Here is a 22,479-nt window from a genome sequence, read left to right as displayed (position 1 = left end):
CAAGCTAAAAGAAAAAAGCACTTTGATAGCCAAAAATTGCTAAAAAAGAATCTGTTCTAAATCGATCCCTTCAATTAAAATCACCTAGAGTTTTAATTAGAAAGATATCAGTTTTTTTGATCACTCGTTATTTCAACTGGTCACCATTTTGTTCAAAGTGACCTTGTGCAGGCGAGTCGGAAGTCCAGGGAATAAACAACAATTTTCTATATTTAGGTTCCAGCAGGTGGCAACGGGTCTAGGAAGTAAGGGGTCGCCGAATTTAAACGCGCGATAGTAAAGTCGTTAATCGGCGTGCTGTAACCTTCAAATTTTGGAGAATCGTTCGTTATTTTGACGTTTACTCGAAACAAACAAATTCCAGACGACAGAAATGGAGAAAAGGATCGAATTGGAAAAGCGGGGAAGGAATCCATCGCAGGTAAATGGCCATCGCCATGTTGCTTTTTTTCTTCTCTTCACTTTGGGTAGTGTTACTGCGTATTTTGTGTGGCATTGTCTAGCCATGCTGAATAGTCACTAATACTATCCATCTTTCATGTCAGGATGTGATTTGTTTCCATTTTTCTGGAATTTAGTTACAGCTTACGTGTAATTGGCGCGTGCTTGTTTACATTTGTTTACCGAAATGGCTCCTTATGCTTGTTTAGTGTTAGTGTAATCTGTAAATGGTTGTCGAGAAGCATCGCCTGATACCAGACGAGATTGGGGAATTTGAACGGATTTTAACGAATGGTACGAGCTTTCTTGCTTAAATAGTTGTTTTTAATAACTTCCGTATGATTTTTTGAATATTTACGCGGGAATATCAAGGTTAGCTCTTAAAGTGTTAATAATCTCAAAATTACCACGTTTTAGTGTATTAATTGGATTTTCTGTACGAATACTTTCTATTCATTGTGTTTTGTCAACGTAATCGATAATTTAATTTAATTTCTCACAATGGTGCTGTTTTCATCTTTGATTTCTCTTTTGTCTTTATCCCTTTGAAACCTGACATCTAGTGGCAATTTTTCTGTTTGTCAATTTTTATATAGAAATGGTGTGAAAAACATGCTTGCAGGATAGTTGAGCGAACCCCCCCCCCCCCCTTTCCTTAAATGTGTAATCTCCTGCTGAGAGAAAATTATTTTCCATGTGTGTGGTCACTGCCAATGTGGCGACTTATTGCCCTGCCAAAATTGGCAACCCTGATAGCCGAATCAATATTTGTTCCGGCAACCTTTTAAATTAACCGCATACTTCGTTAAATCAATTTGTATAATTTTTCTGTAGTTTTCTACGTTTCTTTGCATCTTAGATTGATTTCATGCCCCGAATTTTGCTCATGATTGTGAAAAATTACTTCAATTAGGGGTTAATTCTGTTTCATAAGCGTTCTATAAATTGTCGCCATTTTGTCAAATCACAAAAAATCATTTTTTGGGGAGAAAACCTAAAATTCGCCAATCAGCAAGCGTCAATCCAGAATTTCGAAATCTAAAATTGGCACGATCGCGTGTATCTGCTCTATCCATTTATCCCGTTTCGAACCCGACTGGGATTTTTGGTTTGCGCAATTTGATTTTTGAAAGGTAATTTAACCCAAGGACTTTAAACCTACTGGTTAGCCATGATTGCCAATGACTTGCGTGGTATTATATTTTGCAATAGGAAAATATCCTTAAACTTTCCTTTTACATTTACTTTTTGTATACAATTTGGATTCGTGCGAAAACCTCCCGAATTCTCATTCTGCAAAGTTGGCAGCTATGGGATGCCATGAAAAAACAGGCGAAACTGCCTATAAAAGGTTTAGACCAGTATTTGTTGGACCTTTTTTCTTTCTGGGACCCTTTGTGTAAATAATGTGAAGTTTGCGTGTCTCCTGTACCAATAAAATGAAGGCCTCTTTATAAGATAATATCCAGTACATAGCAATGTAAAAATAATTTGATTGTTTTCTTATCCAACCTCACGGACACCTCCAAAAAAGTTTTTTTTGCCATTATCGATTTATCGCAATCAGGAGAGAGCTGGCATGTCTGGTGTTCCGCTCACTGGATTATGGGGAGCCAAAGTGTGTGCTCGTAATTTTCTCGCCAAAAAAGGATTATACAATAGCTGTTCTACTTTTGGTATTTTAGAGAATATTTAGTTTACAAAATAAGAAACAGCTGTCATATAATCCCTGGAAAAAGATGCCACATAAGGGGGGGAAATGAATTGATTGGTTAGTTTCCCACGTAAGTGTGGCTGGCCACTGCCAAAACGTGGCAATTTTTTTCACATAAAAATTAACAACCTTAACCATTGAATTGCTATCTGCTTGTTTGACGATGCTTTATCCCAAATTCAATTTTTTTTTCTTAGTAATGTTTCCGCGGTATCACACATTTCGTGCCTATTGGAATTAGTTATCGCATATAGAATACCCAGAAGCCTTCTGATTTTTCAGCCTTATTAAAATCTGGTCGGAAATCGGATTCTTCCGATTTTTTGTATCTCCATAGAAAAATCCCTAAAATCTTCAAATTGTGCTTTGTTTGAATAGAAATTCCTGAAAGGAAATACTCTTCCAGTCCTTACAATTTCAGGCTCGCCCTGGTTTCTCATGCAAAATATAGGGAATGAGGATTTCAAGAACGAAAAATTGGTAACTGTCGCCAAATATGCCAAAGCATGTAAAGTGGCCAGTTATTGTTAAAAAAATCAGGACACCAAAATATTTGCCCTGGAAAAACGGGATTTATATATGATCACCCATTTTCTTTGATGCAGAATGTGCCGTCACGTGATAAACTACGGATTTTTCAAGCCTGAATTGGCACCTATGGTGTTTTCTCAAGACGAGAAAATGGCATCTAGATGCCAGTGCTTTAGATTTTTGCAGCCTTATTAAAATTTTTTGGTGGGAAAACCAAATATTTTTTATATCCATAAATATTCTCAAATTATGCTTTGCATTAATGCAAAAATCTTTAAAGAAAATACTTGTTTGGTCCATGGAATTCCAGGTTGACCATGTTGTCTCAGAAAAAAAAATAAGGGTTCCAAATATGAGAAATCGGATATTTTTGCCAATTGATAAAACCGAAACCGCCAAAATAACAACAATATCAAGAAATTAAGTGCTTCAAAAAACACAGTGAAATGAAATTAACTCTATAAAAACCCCCCATTAATTATGACAAGCAAGATACCGTGTTCGTTATCATAATTTTAGTTTAGTTTATAAGTTTGCAAAATGATTTTAATCCTTGGATTTCAGTGAAGGATAAACAGTTCAAGTAGATTTCATTGATAATATGGTGGGGGGTGTTATATATATATATATATTTTTTTATTTTTTTTGAATCGGATGGCAAAAAAATAAAGGATGTCCCGGGAAAATGGGTCGTTGTGATCACCCTACGCAATCCCAAAAAATATATATAAAGTTTCCCAGATCTCATTAGTATTAGACAAGTTTTTGCCAGTAGCAAAAATTCATAAAATTAATAAATTAGATTTATCTGTTTTGAATTTTTTGAATAAATAATTATAAAGCCTTATACTTATCAATTTTTTATAACAAATCTGGATGATTCGTATTTTATTTGGATATGTTTTCATATTTTTGGTTTATGAAAATTCATTTTTATACCATGTAATTTTACAAGTTTCGTGTTTTCTTAAGTTTTTATATTGAAAAGAATATCTTGTAATTGAGAAACCGAGCTTGGTATGTCTCGAGTGAAAAGAATAATTTTTATCAAATTTTGCCACTGTCCTGGCCCCCAAAGCAGAATGTTTAGCACTGTTCTGCGACGAGCCTTCGGCTGACTGGAAATTGTTCTGCGCTAAAAATCCCCATACATGTAATAGTGTTTTTTTTTTTTTTTTTGTGCTTCTTAAAATTCTTCCAAATTGTTCTGCAGTAGTGGTAATTGTTCCATTACATACGTCGCAGATTTCTGTACATTCTGCTTTGGGGGTCCTGGCAAAAATCCAAGGCTTGTCTGATTTTGCCCAAACCTGAAAGTGTACCTTAAAACTGCACTTACTTAGCAAGCAGTATGGTTTCTAATGTCGTTATTGCATTGTCATACTCTGTTTAAAGAGAAATGCATTAATAAACTTATGTATTTAACCCTCTGACTGCTCAATCTGTGGACCAAAATTGCTTCAAAAATTGTGTAATTTTTTTTCACTCAAAAAGTAAAGCGGTAATACCGCGTGCCTTCAAATGCCGCAATTTAGTGGACAACTAACGACATCTGTTGGCCAAAACATAAATGAAACGTCTAATACTGTATATAATTTATTTCAGTGGTTAAACAGGGAAAAAACGGGATGCGTTCCTCAATAAAGGAAGAAAAACACATGCCCGTGGAAATCGCGGAATGAGCAGCCAGAGGGTTAATGCAATTTAGGTTATAGGGAGCGAGCTATAGAGAGGAAAAACACCATTTTATATAAACCCATTTATCATAATAAGATGGAAAACGATTCTGTCCCTCTCCCTATAATTTTCTGTAATGAGCCACGATTGATATAATAGTTATATAAATAATTGCCATATTATTAGGTCTATTATATTTATGTAGGCTACAGTCTATATAACTTGTTGCTTTCCTTCTGCTCCAGTAACATAAACACGGAAAAATGCAGTGGGTTGAGTTTTTTCAAAACAAAAACCCTGGTATGAAATATTCACTTCTGTGTAAAATATTTCGTTATAAACTACAAATTTTTCAAGTCTGGGAATTTGCCATAATACACTGGTGTAAGAAATTAAGAGAATTTGCAGACTTGGTCGATTATCTCTAGAACTACTGTACCGATTTTAATGAAATTTGATATGTACATACATTGATACAATACAAAACAAATAATTCAATAATTGCAGGGGTGGGAACTCTGCGCCGCACTGCGCCAAAACTAATATCTTGCGCCATCCTGCTCCAATAGCGTATTTTCGCATTTTACTGCGCCAAATAGCAAATTTTGCTTCAGTATGTCCGGAATTTCGGAAAGGGCGCCAAAAAATTTTTGTTCCTGCTAGCCACGAAACGTTTCTTTACGAGAGAGAAAAGCGTGTTTTATTCCACTATACTTAAACTATCGGCCCCTGATCGGGCTTAACCATCGCGAAACCCTGATATTGTCCGTGATCGTGGAACTGGAGATGGCTTGCAATGCCTTTCAGCTTTAAAGTGCAAATTCGAGTGTTTCCGTTTAAGAAAAAAAAGTCGTCACTGGAAGCAGCAGAAATTACTGTAGTCGATTGTCATTGTGTTAAATCCCGATGTTTCGTGAAAAAAAAAATTCATTCCGGGAGTAAAAAGCGCATATCCGCCAAATTACGAATGTTAGTTTAGAAACTTTGCCGAATAACAAACGTTAAATCGCTAATGTTGCCGAATAACGAGCGTGAAATCGTCAATCTCGCCAAATAGCGAGTGTCAGATCGCCAAACATCGAGTTGATTGTTCCGAAATTCTCCCATTTTGCAACAATTTCTTTCCAAGTATAAAAAAATTAAAAACTTATAAAATTTTTTTAGCTCATTTGAAGTGCTGCTGTTCAAGGCAGCAAATAGTGCCCACAGTAAGCAAAAATCATCTTAAATAGACGGGTGCAAAAAATTTTATGATAGCCGCTCTTTCAAACAAGGTGTCAAAAGCCTTAAACACCAAAAACAAAAATCAAGCTGACAAAAAGATGTTTGATAACAAAAGACAATGCAGTTTTATTTTGAAAAGGGTTGAGGGTTAACGAAAATATTCTTGTTAATTTCACTGTTCCAATTTATAAATATCTGCTCCAAATCCCATATTTTGCTGCTCCAAATCCCGAATTTGCTGCTCCAAAACTGCTCCAAATCCCGAATTTGCTGCTCCAAAACTGCTCCGAATCCTGAATTTTGCTGCTCCAAAGCTGCTCCGAAATGGACTTAGTCACTTCCCACCCCTGTAATTGTAATATACACCCATGATCGTGCGTAACACTTGTTGGAGTTGGAAGGTATGAAACAGCGGTTGCAGAATAAACAAAAAAATGGTTTGATGGGGGTATGGTCCAGGGGTGCAAGACCTGTGCCGAAACGGTTCTCTTGCTACATGGTGCGCCGAATCCCTGAGCATTTGAGCTAATTCTTGTTTCTGGTTCGTGGAAGTACCGCTAATGCACTGTAGTGCGTCAAATACCGGGAATTTAGGATAAAGAAGCATGAAAATTTTATTCACTGGACGCGTTCTTTCCGAGACACGGAAAGAGAGTTCATTGTTAACAAATAAATAAAACACTGTTCGAACATTGAAAAATCTGTCCATCCAATGCTTTAATGGAATAAGACATATAAAATCTTATGTTCAAGGGCATGACATATTTGAAAAAAAATTGTCATTGAGATGCTGAACTTCTGAAAGCGACTTGTGATTCATAATCTATTAACATGCTATTTAGGTTGAAAAATTTAAGTAAATAAGGTATTTATATTTTTCTCGTTTTTGCATTTTGCTTTTAAATTTAATTTTTTTAAATTTTGTGAGAAGCTAATTTTTTTTCACGGAAACCCTTATTATATTCTGCGCACGCTTTTTTTTGCTATATCAGGAGGAATAAGATTTTGGTGTTCAAGCAGCAGAAATTCTTGTTGCCTAGGTTTTTAGTATGCATGTTGCTTAATTTGAAAAGAGTCTCACAATTTTTATTCGTCATTTCAGTAATGCATGTTTTAGTAGTGACAGATAAGATAATTCAAAAAAAATTTAAATGGATTTTAATTTGTGAAGGAAATTTATTTAGAATTATTTGTTTCAACCATTTTTGCCAAAACTTTTGGCATTTCACAGAAAAATTACTCCTTATATTGCAGATATAGTTCGTTTTTAGTTCTGCTCCATTTTCAAAATTTGCTGCTCCGAAATAGATGAGGGGCACTTGCACCTCTGTATGGTCCCCTCTTACGAATATACAGGTCTTGCAGTGTGATTTCATACTTGAAATAAGGAAGTTTATAATTTCCTTTGGCAATTGGTCCCACTCGTTCAGCAACGCTGTTTTCATTCCCTGGATGGTTCCCGGAGGAGGGTTGCGAGTTGCAATTGCCCTCTCCAGAGCGTCCCAGACATGCTCTATAGGGTTAAGGTCTGGAGATTTGGCTGGCCAATCCATCCAGCGAATGTCCTCACTCTAGAAAATCGTCGAGCAGAAAAGCTCTATGTGCCCTCGCGTTATCGTCTATTAAAATGAACTCAGGGCCAACTGCACCCCTGAAAAGGCGAACATGGGACTCCAAGACCTCATCCCTATACCTCACACCAGTGACAGTGCCTCTTTCAAAGACATGGAGAGGTGTACGGCCATCCAACATGATGCCTGCCCAGACCGTTAAAACTCCTCCGCCATAATGGCCAATTTCGCGGACATTGGAGGATAGGTAGCGGGTCCCTGGTTCTCTCCATATGAAAGTACGGCGAGAATCGGTGCGTAGGCTGAACCGGGACTCATCAATGAAGAGAACTGTCATCCATTGATCCATACTCCAATCTTTATGCTCTCTGCACCATGATAAACGGATTCTCCTGTCTGTAGAAGTGAGCGGGACGCAAACAGCAGGTCTTCTTGCAAACAACCCTCTCTCATGAAGTCTTTTGGAAAACAGTCACCCTTGATACACGGGTTCCTGTGGCTGCATACAAGTCACGAGAGAGGTGAGAAGCTGTAGCACTTCTGTTACGCCTCGCTATAATCGACAAATGGCTTCTATGACAAATGGCGACAAATCTTCTCTGGCCTTCGTGGCTCTTGGACGACCTTGCCCAGGCTTTCTCTCGATGGATCCGGTATCCTAGAACTATTTCCATAAGTTACACACGATGCTGGGCGTTAAATTGAACTTTCTACAAATCTGGACTTGAGATTGGCCTGCTTCTAGTCTCCCCACAATTTGCCACCTCATTCCATCATCTAAACGTTGGTGGTTACTCATTTTTACTGTTACAATTTGAAATTAACCGATTGCTGCAAAATAACACCAAGAAGTTCGCCGAGGTGTGCTAGCGAACGAAATGCGTCTTAACTTACGCGCGCTTATAAAGCCTGTTTCTCTACTAGCTCCGCCTACACACGTGTACGCTTACGTATTTGACGTACAAGATCTGCATTTTTGTCTAGAAGCAGTGGTTTTACATTCAGTTCAGTTCTTTTCATGAAATTCGATAAAATATGCAAATTCTCTTAATTTATTTTACCAGTGTATAAACATTGTTATTGAAGAATGGCCTGCAATTGGCTTTGTTACGGCTTGACAAATAGAGAAAAAAAAATCCTAGTTGCCAACCAAATACTTTTTGCATCCAAACTTGTGTCTTTTGCACAGGCCAGTAATCATGCATAAAATATTTTGAGGTCTAAATTTTTTTTAATTTATTTTTAGTCGCGGTGTGGCAACCTGGTGCCTAGGATTTGCCAAGCCTTGGGCTTTGTGAATGTTTTTATTAATTTTTATTATTATTTTGAATTTGTTCAAAAACTAAGTTTTCCTTGTTTTCTAATCTTACAGATCAAAGAACTGGTGCTTGATAATTGTCGAAGCACTGCGATCGTTGGTCTATCAGATGAATATGTGAACCTGGAGTCTCTGAGTCTTATTGGTGTTGGACTCACCAGTCTCAAAGGTTTCCCAAAACTTCCAAATCTGCGAAAGGTATTTTATTGTATATCAAATAATAATTGGTTGAATTGAATTGCGACCTACAGATAGGAGGTACCAATGCTTCCGATTTCTCAGCCTTATTAAAATCTTCTGGTCGGAAGCCAGATTTTTTGTACCTATACCAGGGTTTAAGCTAGATTAAAAAAAATTCCTTTTAGCAAAAAAGCGAAAATGGGGGAAAAACTTTAGCAAAATGCTACATTGCTGATGATTTATTGTTGGATGTCTGTTCGTTTCGTACCTCCTGTACGCATTTTTGCGAAAGTGGCTACTACTACTTGTACGAAAGATTTTCTTTTGAATTTTTTGAAAAATGTGACCGTAGCTTAAACCCTGACCTATCTTGTATCTGCATGTTTTTTGGTAGCATGGTGGTAAGATGATTGTCTACCACTGTGAAGGTTGCCATCACAGTCCCAGGTTCAAACCTGAGGGAGGATGTAGATAAGTTATTTTCCCTAATGAGCTTGAGGTCACCACCGATAGATAGTGTCTTCTTTTCCAGTGCATCTCTTTAATGGCTAAATTGCGATATGGCCAGAGTTGGTGTTTAGCGGAGCAGATTTTTTTTTGTGTTTTTGTAGAAAAATCCTGAAATTGTACTTTACTTGAATGAAAAAAATCTGGAGAAAATACCCTTTCAATCCTTACAGTTATTTGCTGACCATGTTTTCTCAGGGATAATATGGGAAATTATGATTTCAAGTACAGAAAATCTGTCATTGCTGATTTTTGGCATCATATTTAGTGATGAAGTTATCAATTATTACTTTAGAAAAATTAGAATATCAAAAAAATAAAGTAACATTCCAGGCGTGTGGTATATATGGTCGCCCGCTGAAATCCCAAAACCCGGTTTACTTCTTTTTTAAATTGAATTTCAAAGCAATTCGGGTCGCTCCCTACCCTAAAAGTTTTGGCCAAGAAGTGTGATACCTCTAGATTTAGAGCAATCTAACAGATGCTGTCTTCCAATTGGTCAATAGAGATCATACGTTACTTCGGGAATTGCATCAAAACGTGGGAATGAGACAGAAGAGAAAATGTTTATAATGTGACAGCAATCGCTAAGTGAAAAATACAACAAGCCAGTATATGAACGTCTAAAGGCTTTCTCCGAGAAGCAAAGGTGGGCCCCAACCAAAAGAGACGAAAGAAAAAAGGAAGTGTTCAATTTTCTGTGATTTATAAAAAGGAATTGAAATTACTCTCTCTCAACAAAATTTGATGTTAGGATGATCAAGAAAAACAGATTCAGCCGTAATAAAGGATTGGACTGTGGTTCATGTGTTTACATGTAATAGAGATGTAAAATTCTCGAATAATCTGTAGGAGAATATTCTCTGTAGAGGAATTCCTATTATAAATAACTTGAGAATATTCTTATAAGTTGTTGTTGATAGTGTCCTCCTGTTATTTATGATATAATTACATCTTATATATAATATCTTTGAGAATATTCTCCGGAAGGACTATTTTGACTATTTTTATAAATTACTGGAAAATATATTGAAAATAGTAAGAATTATTCTCAAGTTAGTAAGTCAGTCCTTCAGAATATTCTCCAGTTATGGAAGTTCTTCCAGAGTATGTAATAATGTTAATATAATAAGTAATAAATAAATATAGATTATAATAATCTCTAGAGATTATAATAATTATAATAATCTCTAGAGATTATAGTAAATATAACAGGTTATAATAAATAATCTCTATAAATATCTTGAGAATAATTCTTATTATTTTCGATAAGAATATTCTCTAGTAATTTATAATAGCTCTTCAAGAGAATATTCTCTGCCTCCGTCAAGAAGACAGAAATGCTGAAGTTTGTATTTGTAGCCCACAATATTAAACTTTGAAAACAAGAAAATGAAACCAGTGTGGCTGAATTGCACAACTTTTAAAGAAATACGAGTAATACAGAATTTAAGTATATGTACATTGGGGAAAGCAACAGTTCTTAGGTTTTAATTTTAAGATTTTCTAAAATCTTCACAACCAAACTTTTAAAACCTCTCGTAATGATCAGGAGAACATTCTTGAACTAAAAATTGTCATTGGTGGGTGATTATGCCAAAAATTGTTTTGTTTTAAATGTTTCGGGCAATGAAAACTGATTTATATTTCATAACTTAAAATAAATTCCATTTAAAAGAAAAATTAATATTCTCAATTATTTTTCTATTTTTACATCGGGGAGAATATTCTCAATTCGCATCTCTAACGTGCAGTTTGTGAGTGTACAAGGAATTTGAGTTCATACAAGGAAAAAACTTCCTTGTATGAACAGAAACATAATTTTACATTTTTTTTTTCAATTAAACTTAATATTAAACAATTAGGTATGTTAATTGTGGGAAATAACTCTTCCATTTTTCCAACTGTATAGCTGCCTGTATAATCTTGTTGTATATTTACTGGAATAAAAACGTTTTTATATCCATAGCTTGAACTTGGTGAAAACCGTATTTCTGGCGGTTTCAATGTCCTCGCTACGAGTCCGAAATTGACTTCGCTCAACCTCAGTAACAACAAAATAACTGATCTAGATACACTTGAACCACTGGTGAGTAGATTGTTTTAATTCTGAGTACATATCATAAGTACTAATGCTTCCGATTTTTTTTATGTGATCTTCCAGTTTAAAACTGGAATCTTCTGATTTTTTGTATCTGTATGGAAAATATATATTGGTGGGGGGGGGGGGCAATTTTTTATTTAAAAGGGGTTGGGATGGCCAAAGTTACAAGAAAATGCTGGTCATATAGTTGCCCTAGAAAATCCCAAATTTTTGCTTATATTTGTGTGGCGGTTTCTTCGGGAGTGAAATTTTTCATCATGTGGCAAACTACAGATTCTTTGAGCCTGGGAATTGACACTCGTGTATTTACTAACTGAAAAATAATTGGTTATTTTTTTCTCTATGTATTTTCTGTACTTTAGACGTGAAAATTACACTTAATTGTCTGCTCGTTTTTATTTTATTGAGCCTCTATTTGCCCATTCACTCCACTGTTAGCATTAGATCTTGTTGCCTTTCGTAAGTGCGAAGACTCCATTTTGCCCAAGCATTCACCAGTCGGGGACAGCCACAAGTTGTTATTTGAGACCTAGTTTCAGGCCAGACAGCCCAAATAGTCTTTTGAAACTACAGCTGCTCTTGGACATTTCCCAAATGCGACGGTTTTGTTGATACTTGCTCTTACGGTTCTTACAAGCATCCCATGTTCGAAAGTCCATCAAATCTCGCTCTCTATTCATATCTTCACAAACAATTCACCTATACTACTGTTTTAGGAACTAAGCTCTTTTTTTTTTTTTTTTTATACTAGCATAACCTGTTTTTTGGATGTGCGACTCTATAGCTCATTTGATCAAAACTGTCTGGTAGTCATAAAGTAGTTTCTCAAGCCGTATTTGCATATGCAACATTGCAGAAGCATTGGAAGTTCTTGCATCCACTTGACAGCTTTATCCTTCGTTAGGAGCATTTGGGAAGCGGGCATTACCACCCCCACCTTTGCGGATTTTTATCCCCATGTACTTGTGGACGTTGAGAGTTTCTGCCACTCGCTTGACAAGTTTTTCTCTTGTACAGAAAGAAGGTTTATGCAAATGGATTTTAGTGGAAATCATTGAACCCAGTTTTAAACAGGCTTTTTCACATTTTCCATGTAAACTGGCCTTCCGTGTATAGTGTGTTAGACCACACAAACCTCGTTTCCATGGGGATGTTAACAATTGGCATTTGTGCCTATAATTTTATGTGATATATTCATTTTTGGGGGGTATGGGAAAACTTCTTTTTGTCCACCTGCCTATCTGCCAGCGTGAAAGGGGGGGGGGTCAATAAGTGTGCTGGAAAAGTTAAAAAGTTGAAATTTATAATTGATTTATCGACTTGACAGACCCTGATATGGAAATCGTGTTTTTATTTTCAGAAAGAGTTGAAGAACCTGAAAAATCTTGACTTGTTCAATTGCGAGGTGACAAAGCTAGAAAATTACAGGGACAAAGTTTTCGAGATGTTACCTTCTCTGAAGAACTTGGATGGCTATGACAGGAATGACAAAGAGGCTGACGGAACAGATGATGGTAATTGAACCTAGTATTACCATTTGTTTGATATAAGTTAAGGTTCGGTGAACGATTTTTAAATATTGGGAATATGATACTTGCAAAAAATAATTAGATTCTCATGATATTAGACTTGGTGAGTAGGTTATGTTTTCCACGAGGTTGGAAATTATCTTATTTGCCCTTTTTCTCTTTTCAGAGAACGATAATGAAAAATATGTCGATGGTGACAGTGATGTCGACGAGGAGGATGAAGATGAGGAAGGTAAAGGATTTTGATGGATTGCTTTTATGTACTTTGCTCTTCTATGTGTTTTTATTTTAGCTGCTTTACAAAGAATTAGTATTGTGTGTATAAGGCAAGGCTGGACAAATTACAAAAAAACAAATTTCTAGGCACCGAAAATGTTTTTTCCCCAAAGAAGGTCCCAAATAATGTTTCTTTTGACTTTTTCGAAGCATAGGGACCCTCTTTCGTGTTGGTAGATATGCTGCTATAAATTTTGAGCATTTTGTGCTGCTGTCAGCCTGCAATTTAATAACTGCAAAGAAAAATTTTGGTGCCAATACCACTTTTTTAGTCGACCTGGTACCTGGGATTTGTCCAGCCCGCGCTGTATTGCCTGTAGATGTTTGTAGGGTCTGGTATTCGCCTGAAGTCCAGGACAGTGGTAGAAATAGGGGGTGTTGAAAATACGTACATTGATGGTGTGATGTGACTAAGTTGAAAGAACCACAATTTTAGCAGATATATTTCGTAGTAAATTTTTGTCTTTCTATTAATGTTACTGAAGAGGTCATTTGTGAGCACTTTTCGAGAAAATGTTGTATTTTCAGACATGAAACCTCTCAGTAGTGATGAGTGTTGTGCTTTACCATGAAGGGTAGACACCTCCCCGGACAATATGATCATAGCCAAATAATTGAAAGAATCACCCAAAATTTAGTTTCTTACATTTTTTAAACAAATTTAAATTGAAAGTTCATTACAGCACGAAATCGTAGGAACTCTGACCACAAGAGACAGTCCTGTCCAAGGAACAAGCTCTGTGGGCTTTCCTACACTCGTTGAAAAATGACCTGCACATGCATAACTGCTGAACAGTTGGTCTGTATTGCAGATTGCCTTGCCGCTTGCAGACAAAATAGAACGGCAAAAATCAAAGTTAAAAAACAGTTTCAGCATAAAGTGTTCCTTCTGTCATAAGATTGCCATTTTACATTGCTCTTCCATCATTCCCCGTCAAGCGGAATAAAGTTCTCCCTGCTTTGGCAGCACTTACACAAGGTATGTAAACACTGAAAAGATGTGGAGAACTCAAAATATGCCCTCATGCAAATTCTCTATTGATCAGCATTGAAATCAGTTTGTTGTTGACTTCCTAGATCCAGAAATGCTTTTACCAGACATGGGGGGGGGGCCTTTTCGTTGAGTGGATTTCACTTGCTCTTTTCAGATGATTCTAAGTCCTGATTCAGCTTATTTATTATTTGCTCAATTGTCGTCCTCCTAGGTTAGCCTGGATCGCAAGCTTGTTAGTGTTCTTTTCAATTTAGCCTGCTGTAATGCTCTTAATGGCAAACAATACACCAATTCGATCACATTTTCTATTCAATTATTCCATTGTTTATCATCTCTCGAACTCTCCTGTACTGTTACATGTATATATATGAATGTTCCATATATTCATATTGGATTCTCTGAAATTTTTCTGTAAAATTGTTATTGATTTTTGTCTAAATGGCTTCAGTGTTTCTCCCATTGAGGCGCACTTATCAAAACCCTAAATACTTGTATGTATCAGCCGTTCCATTTATTCTCAGTGGGTAGAGTCCTCTCTGGGGGGGGGGGGTGTTAACATCGTTTAGTCTAGTGTTAAAACTATTTCTATTTATTGATTTTTGTATATGCATTGCAGATGAGATTGACGAAGAAGATGAAGAGGAAGATGAAATTGTGAGTCTGGCTTACCTTCAGAAGCAGAATATTGATGTAAGATTCAATTGGCATACCTGCCAACTGTTACGATTTTGATATATTAACTGTTATGATTTTAATATATTTAGTGTGGTTTTTGCTCATTAATACAATTATAATTTTTACTTCTAAAAATGTTTTTTTTTAATACCAAATCGCTGATATTAAAATGTCACAAACTGGCAGAGTTGTTTGGTTTAAACCAATGTGTTTTTTAAAAAAAATCACATAAAAGTGGCCTAAACATAGTTTTTTCCCTTGAATAATATCATATTGATTGATTATAGCCAAAATCATTCTTACTACATTTTAAATTCTGCTGGTACATTTTAAATGGTGTAAGATGATACGAGTGGTTTTGAAAAAAAAATCTCAAAAGTGGCTTGAATATAAATTTTTTTATATTAAGTATCTTGGTTGCTAAATGTAGTTGTTTATTATCTCTCAGGTTTTTTGCTTTGTTTTTCCTTCACGAAGAATCAGCAACAGTAGTGACATCATTATGCTAGGGACACAGGTGGTCTTATAATCCAATAAAGACACCAGCTGCCCCTAAAGGACAAAAACCAGTGTACTAGTAGTTACATTACATCAGACATTTTCTTTCCCATAAGTAGCACATCTCATATCTTATATCACCCGGTCTTAAGATTCATTGGGTTTTTTATATTTTCACCATTGAGCCCAGTTAATCGAGGTTCAGTAGTAACAGCTTAATGAAAAATAATCAGCTATGTACAGGGTGATTATAATTAAAGTTTTGATTCCAAAATTGTACAATAAGAGCTACTAGTCAGGATGACTGGAAAATTTGCATGGGTATTCTGGAAATTTCTTTGGGCAAAGAAAAAAAAAGTGCAAGTAGTGCAAAATGTACAAGTAGATGATGTGGCCAGCAGTATAATCTATTTTGTGCAGCCACATCATTTCGACTGTTCAACAGCACCAGTGTGTAAATAGCACAACTTTAATCAAGATGCACATCGCAATACCAGCAAAGCAGCTGTCGAAGACCCATTTTGACAATAACAGGATGGCACGACATCTGGCTGGCCATCAGTTCCCCTGACCTTAACCCTTTTAACTTCTGGTTGTGCAGGGGGGGGGGAGTACCTCTAAATGTTATGAACAGAGGTCGGGTTACAAACATTGGTGAATTGCAAGCACATCCACATCGTGACAGTCTGATCTGTTGTTGAACAAGCATTTTTGTGCTTTCACCTTGTTGCCAGATTACGGTGGACAATATATTTAACATTTCTTGAATAAGTTGTAGTTATTTGTTCAATTACTTCTTTTTTTTGTGATGTTTCCATGAATTATTAAATTATGCAATGCTAATTAAGTTTTCATTTTGCTCTGAATGGCCATCGTTCTCATTCTGCAAGCAAATTTGAGTTTGATGAGTACAGTGTCATTAGTTTTCCATTTTTAAGTATTTTTTTCTCTTTGCCATATAAAATTACATAGCTTCAGGAATATTCGTGTAAATTTTAAAGTCATTCTGACAATGGCTCTTCTACAGTGTTTTAAATCTGAACTTTAATTATAATGACATGAATGTCGCTCTCCACTTGTCAATACAAGATATACAGAAGACTGGATGTTGTGAAGATATTTATTATTTGAGATGTCAATTTTTTAAGGAAGGAAAAAACTCATCTCTGCCTCTACCGGGAGTCGAACCAGGGTCCCTCGATTGCCGGACGAGTGCTCTGGACGAACGCTCTAGCGAAGGAAAATCTCTATCTCCTCTGTAGCTTAGTGGCCAGAGCACTCGTCCGGCAATCGAGGGACCCGGGTTCGACTCCCGGTAGAGGCAGAGATGAGTTTTTTCCTTCCTTAAAAAATTAACATCTCAAATAATAAATATCTTCACAACATCCAGTCTTATATATCTTGTATTTAATTATAATCACCCTATATATCGTAAATCATCTCTAATTAATCTGCATTATTTGTGCTTCATTAAATATATTATATTCTCACCTAATTTTTATCAGTTTTTGTAAAATAGCTTCCTAATTAAGTATACTGAAAGCAACTGGAGAGAAAACACCCCCCCCCCTTTACATGATATGGTTAATAGTTACAGTAGCAATTTTCAAACACACAGTAATTCATTGAGTTCAGCAAAAAAAATAATTAAATTGCAAAAGTTGATGTTTATTAAGATGTAAGAAACATTTCTAGATTAATTGATACAGGAATTGTGTTAATTACATTACTAAACATTTTATTTCAATTAATTAGAAGTTTTAAATTATTTTTCATAAGTTTTGTTTTTAATGTTAAACCGAACCACCCCCCCCCCCCCCCCGGTTTTTTTTGGGTTTTTTACCAACCCCTAAACTGGTTAGCGTTATAGATCATTGATGGTCTGTTGGTCGATATCACTCTGCATAACCAGTTGCAGAAAATTCCTCCACTTCCCGCGATAAGAAAGAGTAGAACACAGCTGATGGTTTTCGCAGAAGTTACAATGGTGCAGCTTATGTGCCAAAACAATGTCCCGAGCCGCCTCTGAGTGTATTATACAGTGTACTGAGTAACGCCTCAATCCTTAAGCATCCATTCGATGGATCAATGTTTTTCTGGAATTTGTGCATTGCCATTCTAAACCTCTGTGTTCATGAATTATACAGCATTTTATTTTGTTAATTTAGGCTGAATTTTCTAAATGAACTTGTTCCAAAATTTAGTTCATTTTTTATAGATTTATAATGATAGACCATTATTTTCCCAATATTTGAGTATCTAAAATTTTACCATGTCTGAAGTATAAAATTACATTTCGTTATTGAGTTCAGGATCCAGAATTTTCAATATTTTTTATTTCATGTACAGTTTTATTTTATTAATTCCAAAAAGGTGACTAGAATGTCACATTTTGAATTATGAATAATGGTTGATTTTCAACCTTTTATGAGATCCATCTAATTTTTATCTTTTCGATGTCTTCACGTAATCTGGGGTGAGGGGCTTTATGTTCCAGTGAATTAAATTGTATTTCATTTTAGTTAAAACATTAGGGTAGCGCAAAAATGTCAATGGAAAGGGGCAAACAATTTTTTTGTTATTGAGCTGTTCTCTTTTTGAGAATGTGTGATTTTTAAACTAAACTATATTTTCTTTTCTCGTGCAGAAATTTATTTCTGATTAAAAGTATATAATTTCCTCAATTGTGTTAATTGCATTAATAAACATTTTATTTCAATTAATTAGAAGTTTAAATTATTTTTCAGAAATGTTATTGTTTTTAATGTTAAACCAAAAAAATCCCCCGGTTTTTTTTGGGGGGGGGGGTTTACCAACCATAAACGAAAGTTCCATTGTTAGCTGTCCGTCCATGTACATTGGATGTCACAAGTTGTAGTCGGGTGGGCTGTACAACAGCAAATTGACATCATGTCTGTGTCACATGGAGTCCTGGTCCAAGTCAGTAAATCATTACTGACTGTGCTGGATCAAAATCGATCTTTTGCTGCTAACAGCTGGTATTGGAGTGGCATATATTTAATACTCGAACTGACGATGAACCCTTTGAGAGCTAAGAAAACTAGTCCAATGTTTTTGAAGATATAATGTTACATTAGGAAGACCTTCAGGAATTAAAAAATGATCATATAAACAGCCATTTTGTTTGTGTTGAGAATTACTGTTCAAATGTTTTTATTATGGTAATTTCTGTGGTTTTTGTATTCAATTAAGTTTTTGTTTTTTTTAATATTAAATTACATGATATAAACACTCACAGGGGCCTCAAATTTATCGGGGTTCCAAGTTGAGAACCACTGTTTTATACCATGTATGTGTTTTGTGATGTCATGAGTTTTCGTCTTCTGTGGAATTCTGTTCTCAAATTATTATTTTTTTTAATTTACAGGAAGAGTCTGAAGGAGATGATTACAATCCTGATGGACATGTGGATGTTGAAGATGATGAAGATGAAGAGGAGGATGAAGATGAGGAAGAAGGTAAAATTTCTATTATTATTTTTGCTTCAAAACTTATTATGTAGTAAATGGTCTTTTCACAGTTGAAAATAAAACACTTGTCATTGCTGCAGTAGTTTACAACTAATTTTTCTTTATCAAGGCCGGGACTGTAATCCCAACTTTCATGAATGATTGCGTGTTAATTAACACACGAAACACCACCGGTTTTCTTTTTTATTTTATAACACTAGTGTATGTGTCCAGGGTTGTTTGGTTTAAACCTTGGTTTTAACAAAGTGGTTTTTTTCAAAAAGTCTCATAAAAGTGGCCAGAATATATATATATTTTTCATATGAAGTATCTTAGTTATATATAAAAGCCAAAATTTCTCATTCTTACAACATTTTCTAACCTTTGGCTACATTCTGATGCTCTATCTTTAGCAAATTCATGAATGACGATTGCATCACACATCTAAATGTAGTGGTGTATTATCTCACAGGGTTTCTTTTTCCCTTCACAAAGAAGCAGCTACAGTAGTGACACCATCATGCTAGGGGCAGGTGGTCCTATAATTCAATAAAGACACCAGCTGTCCTTAAAGGACAAAGACTAGTGTACTAGTTGTTACATTACCTCACATACATTTTCATTCCCATAAGAAGTAGCACATCTCCTACTGTATATCTCCCAGTCTTAATATTCAATAGTTGTTTTTTTTTATACTTTCACACACACACTGTTAAGCCCAGTTAATCAAGGTTCTACTGTATAGTAGTAACAGATTTATATAAAATAATCAGCTATATACAGGGTGATTATAATTTAAGTTTTGATTCCAAAACTATACAATAAGTACTGATCGGAATGACTTGAAAATTTGCATGGATACTCCTGAAGCAATGGACGTTTCTTTCGCAAAAGAAAAAAGTGCAAAATGTGCAAGTAGATGATGCTGTACTTGGCCAGCACTATAATCTATTTTGTGCAACCACATCATTTCGGCACTTCCTCAGCATCAGTGTGTGGATAGAACTTCTATCAAAATGCACATTGCAATACCAGCAAAGCAGCTGCTGAAGACCCATTTTGACAGGATGCACCTTAACCCTTGCAACTTCTGGTTGTGGGGGTACCTCAAAATGTTATAAACAGTGGTCAGATTGCAAACTTTGGTGAATTGCAATCTCCAGCACATTCCCTATATGTTAGAAGTTCCTCAGGAATATTAACAGGGGTGGGGGTGGTTTGGTTTAATAAAGCTGAATTGCAAGCCCATCCACATTATGACCATGGCATACTCCGATTCTGTAGTTGAACAAGAATTTTTGTGCTTTCAACCTCATAGCCAGAACACGCGGTGGACAAAATATTTAACATTTCTTAAGTAAGTTGTAGTTATTTGTTCAATTACTTCGTTTTTTGTGATGTTTCCATGAATTATGAAATCGTGAAATGCTATAATTATGGTATCATTCTGCCATGACTGGCTATCGTTTGCATTCTGCGAGCAAATTTCCCACATGTTCGATGATGTCATTAATTTTACATTTTTAAGTATTTTTTCCCCTTTATCAAATAAAATTGAATTTTTCAGGAATATTCATGTCAATTTTCAAGTCATTCTGACAATCACTCTTTTTTTACAGTGTTTTGAAATCAGAACCTTAGTTATAATCACCCTGTATATCGTAACTCATTGCTAATTAATCTGCATTATTGATGCTTCATTAAATACATTATATTCACCTAATTTTTTACTTATAATTACTTTTTGCAAAATAGCTTCCTAATTAAGTATACTGAAAGTAACTGGAGAAAAACCTTTATATATTATATGATTAATAATAACATTAAAAGAATTTTCAAACACACAGTAATCCATTGAGTTAAGCAAAAAATAATTAAATGGCAAAAGTTGATTTTTGTTAAAATGTAATAAATATTTATTGATTAATTAGCATAGGAATAGTGTTAATTACATTAATAAACATTTTATTTTAGTTAATTATTGGAAGTTTGAATGATTTTTCAGAAATTTCATTGTTTTTAATGTTAATACTATTTAAAACAAAAAAAACCGGGGGTTTTTTACCAACCCTGTATGTGCCCCTAGGCCGGAATTGCACTACAAAAGTTTGCACTTGAGTGTAACCAATAGGCTTATTGATTGCATTTTTCTAGTTTTATAAAAACTTTTAAATACCATCCTTAGGAATGAGATTAGAATTTTAAATTTCTTGAAAGGTCCCTGGATGGAAATTCAAAACCCTATTTTGTGCAATACACAATAGAACCTTGATTAACCAGGGTAATAGGTTCAAGAAAGACGATGCTCAAAGTGGGGGTTTTTGAAATGTTTGCAAAAGTCAGAAATATGTGAAAATTGGGTAGAGGTCTAATATAATGAGAACTCACAAACGCAGTAAAACTATTTCAACAAGCTTCTTGTTAATAAACATATTTTTCTCTCCTCTCACTCTCGGATAATGTAGTATCAAGGTATATGATGTATTACTGCTTATATTCCCTTTGGGGGGGGGGGCTGAGGTGAGACAGTCTGCATACAGGGAGTTCATAAAATAATTCTGCCGATATATGAGCTCCTAGCAGTGCAAAACAAACAAAATATATGTTTCAAAGTATGCACTGTGGAATGAAAAGGTGACAAGGAAAACAAACCTCAGCTATCATGGTTTTATGACTGAAATGTAAAAATATTGTTCGGATCACTATTTTGGTCCCAGCGAAAGTTAAGTGACTGGTTGATCTAGGCCACGTGCCTCATAATCAGTGCTCTATTGTGATTTAATCTTCATTATTTTCGAGCGCACTGTTAGTGATTTGCTATACTGTGTCATGAATGCAAATTTTATTGAGTAATATCGATTTTAATTTTTTTTGTCTCCAGAGAAAAGTGCAAGGGGACAAAAACGCAAGCATGATGACAGCCAAGACTAATTAGGTCTCCTCTTCTTTTGTTTTGTTTTTGCCTTGGAGGCAATGTACAGCTCATTCTCATCATACTCAGCATTGATTAAATAGTGTTGTCACCAAGATGAGCAAAACAACGTCACTTTGCTTATCAACGAAGCAGACGTTTGAGAAAAAAAATTAAAAAAGCATTTTATACGAAATTTGTACTTCTGTGTTTAAGTGTTACTCAATTCTCATGTTCAGTTTTCATGTTTCTCTATGATGATTATTATTATTTTAACATGGTTTTTTTTTTTTCTGTCATCCTTGGTCGGGGGATTGAGGCTGACCATCATGTAGGTTTTTTTTTTTTTGTTTTTTTTTTGTTTTATTCCATGCTTGATGATGATATTTTAAACATTGATTCCGTTGTGTTGTCTTCTATAATATATATAACTAAAATTTCTTTCTCCTTGTATGACGTCTATTTTCTTCTTTCTTAATTTCTTGTGACGTCGAATATTGTTCTGAACGACAGAAGAAAAAAGAGAAATGAATATATATCTTATCTTTTTTAATGAGACTTTGAGCAGATTTATTTATATGACATTTGAAATAATGTGATAACTATATGCAAACAAATGCATTTGATTAGAATATTTTTGCAGCAAAACGAAAATAGTACTTTGGATGTATTATAATTATTAAGGATAAAAAAAAAAAGGTTCGAAATGTAGAGTTTAATGGATTGGCCGTTTCTGTTTATTACTTTGATCCCCTTGCCATTATTATTTTTCCACTTATATTTTTGAATGTAAATTGTAGCATGAATTTTATATCTTAACATGAAACTTTTAAGTTTTAATAAAGTCTTCTCAGAAGAA

At 35.1% G+C, this 22,479-nt stretch overlaps 1 protein-coding gene across 1 annotated transcript; it reads left to right on the top strand.

Annotated features, from left to right (window-relative positions):
* Positions 1-22,479, top strand: Mapmodulin (acidic leucine-rich nuclear phosphoprotein 32 mapmodulin). Its single transcript, XM_089255783.1, has 8 exons — positions 1-421; positions 8,531-8,674; positions 11,133-11,252; positions 12,628-12,781; positions 12,963-13,028; positions 14,683-14,756; positions 18,628-18,718; positions 21,591-22,479. The coding sequence occupies exons 1-8, from the start codon at positions 374-376 to the stop codon at positions 21,638-21,640; spliced, it is 747 nt and encodes a 248-aa protein (XP_089111909.1). The 5' UTR covers positions 1-373; the 3' UTR covers positions 21,641-22,479.

This window comes from Pholcus phalangioides, unplaced genomic scaffold (assembly GCF_987345545.1).
Source record: "Pholcus phalangioides strain wild (caught in Gottingen) unplaced genomic scaffold, Ppha-v1.0 ptg000172l_1, whole genome shotgun sequence".
Taxonomy (NCBI): Eukaryota; Metazoa; Arthropoda; class Arachnida; order Araneae; family Pholcidae; genus Pholcus; species Pholcus phalangioides.
The sequence above is the reverse complement of the archived record's forward strand: the minus strand, read 5'-3'. Positions and strand labels throughout refer to the sequence as shown.

Bases quoted from the DNA above. Each gene is read 5' to 3' on its own strand.
- Mapmodulin (XM_089255783.1), top strand. From the start codon at position 374: ATGGAGAAAAGGATCGAATTGGAAAAGCGGGGAAGGAATCCATCGCAG. The intron at 8,675-11,132 runs GTATTTTATTGT...TTATATCCATAG, and splicing joins AACTTCCAAATCTGCGAAAG to CTTGAACTTGGTGAAAACCG. The intron at 18,719-21,590 runs GTAAAATTTCTA...TTTTGTCTCCAG, and splicing joins GGATGAAGATGAGGAAGAAG to AGAAAAGTGCAAGGGGACAA.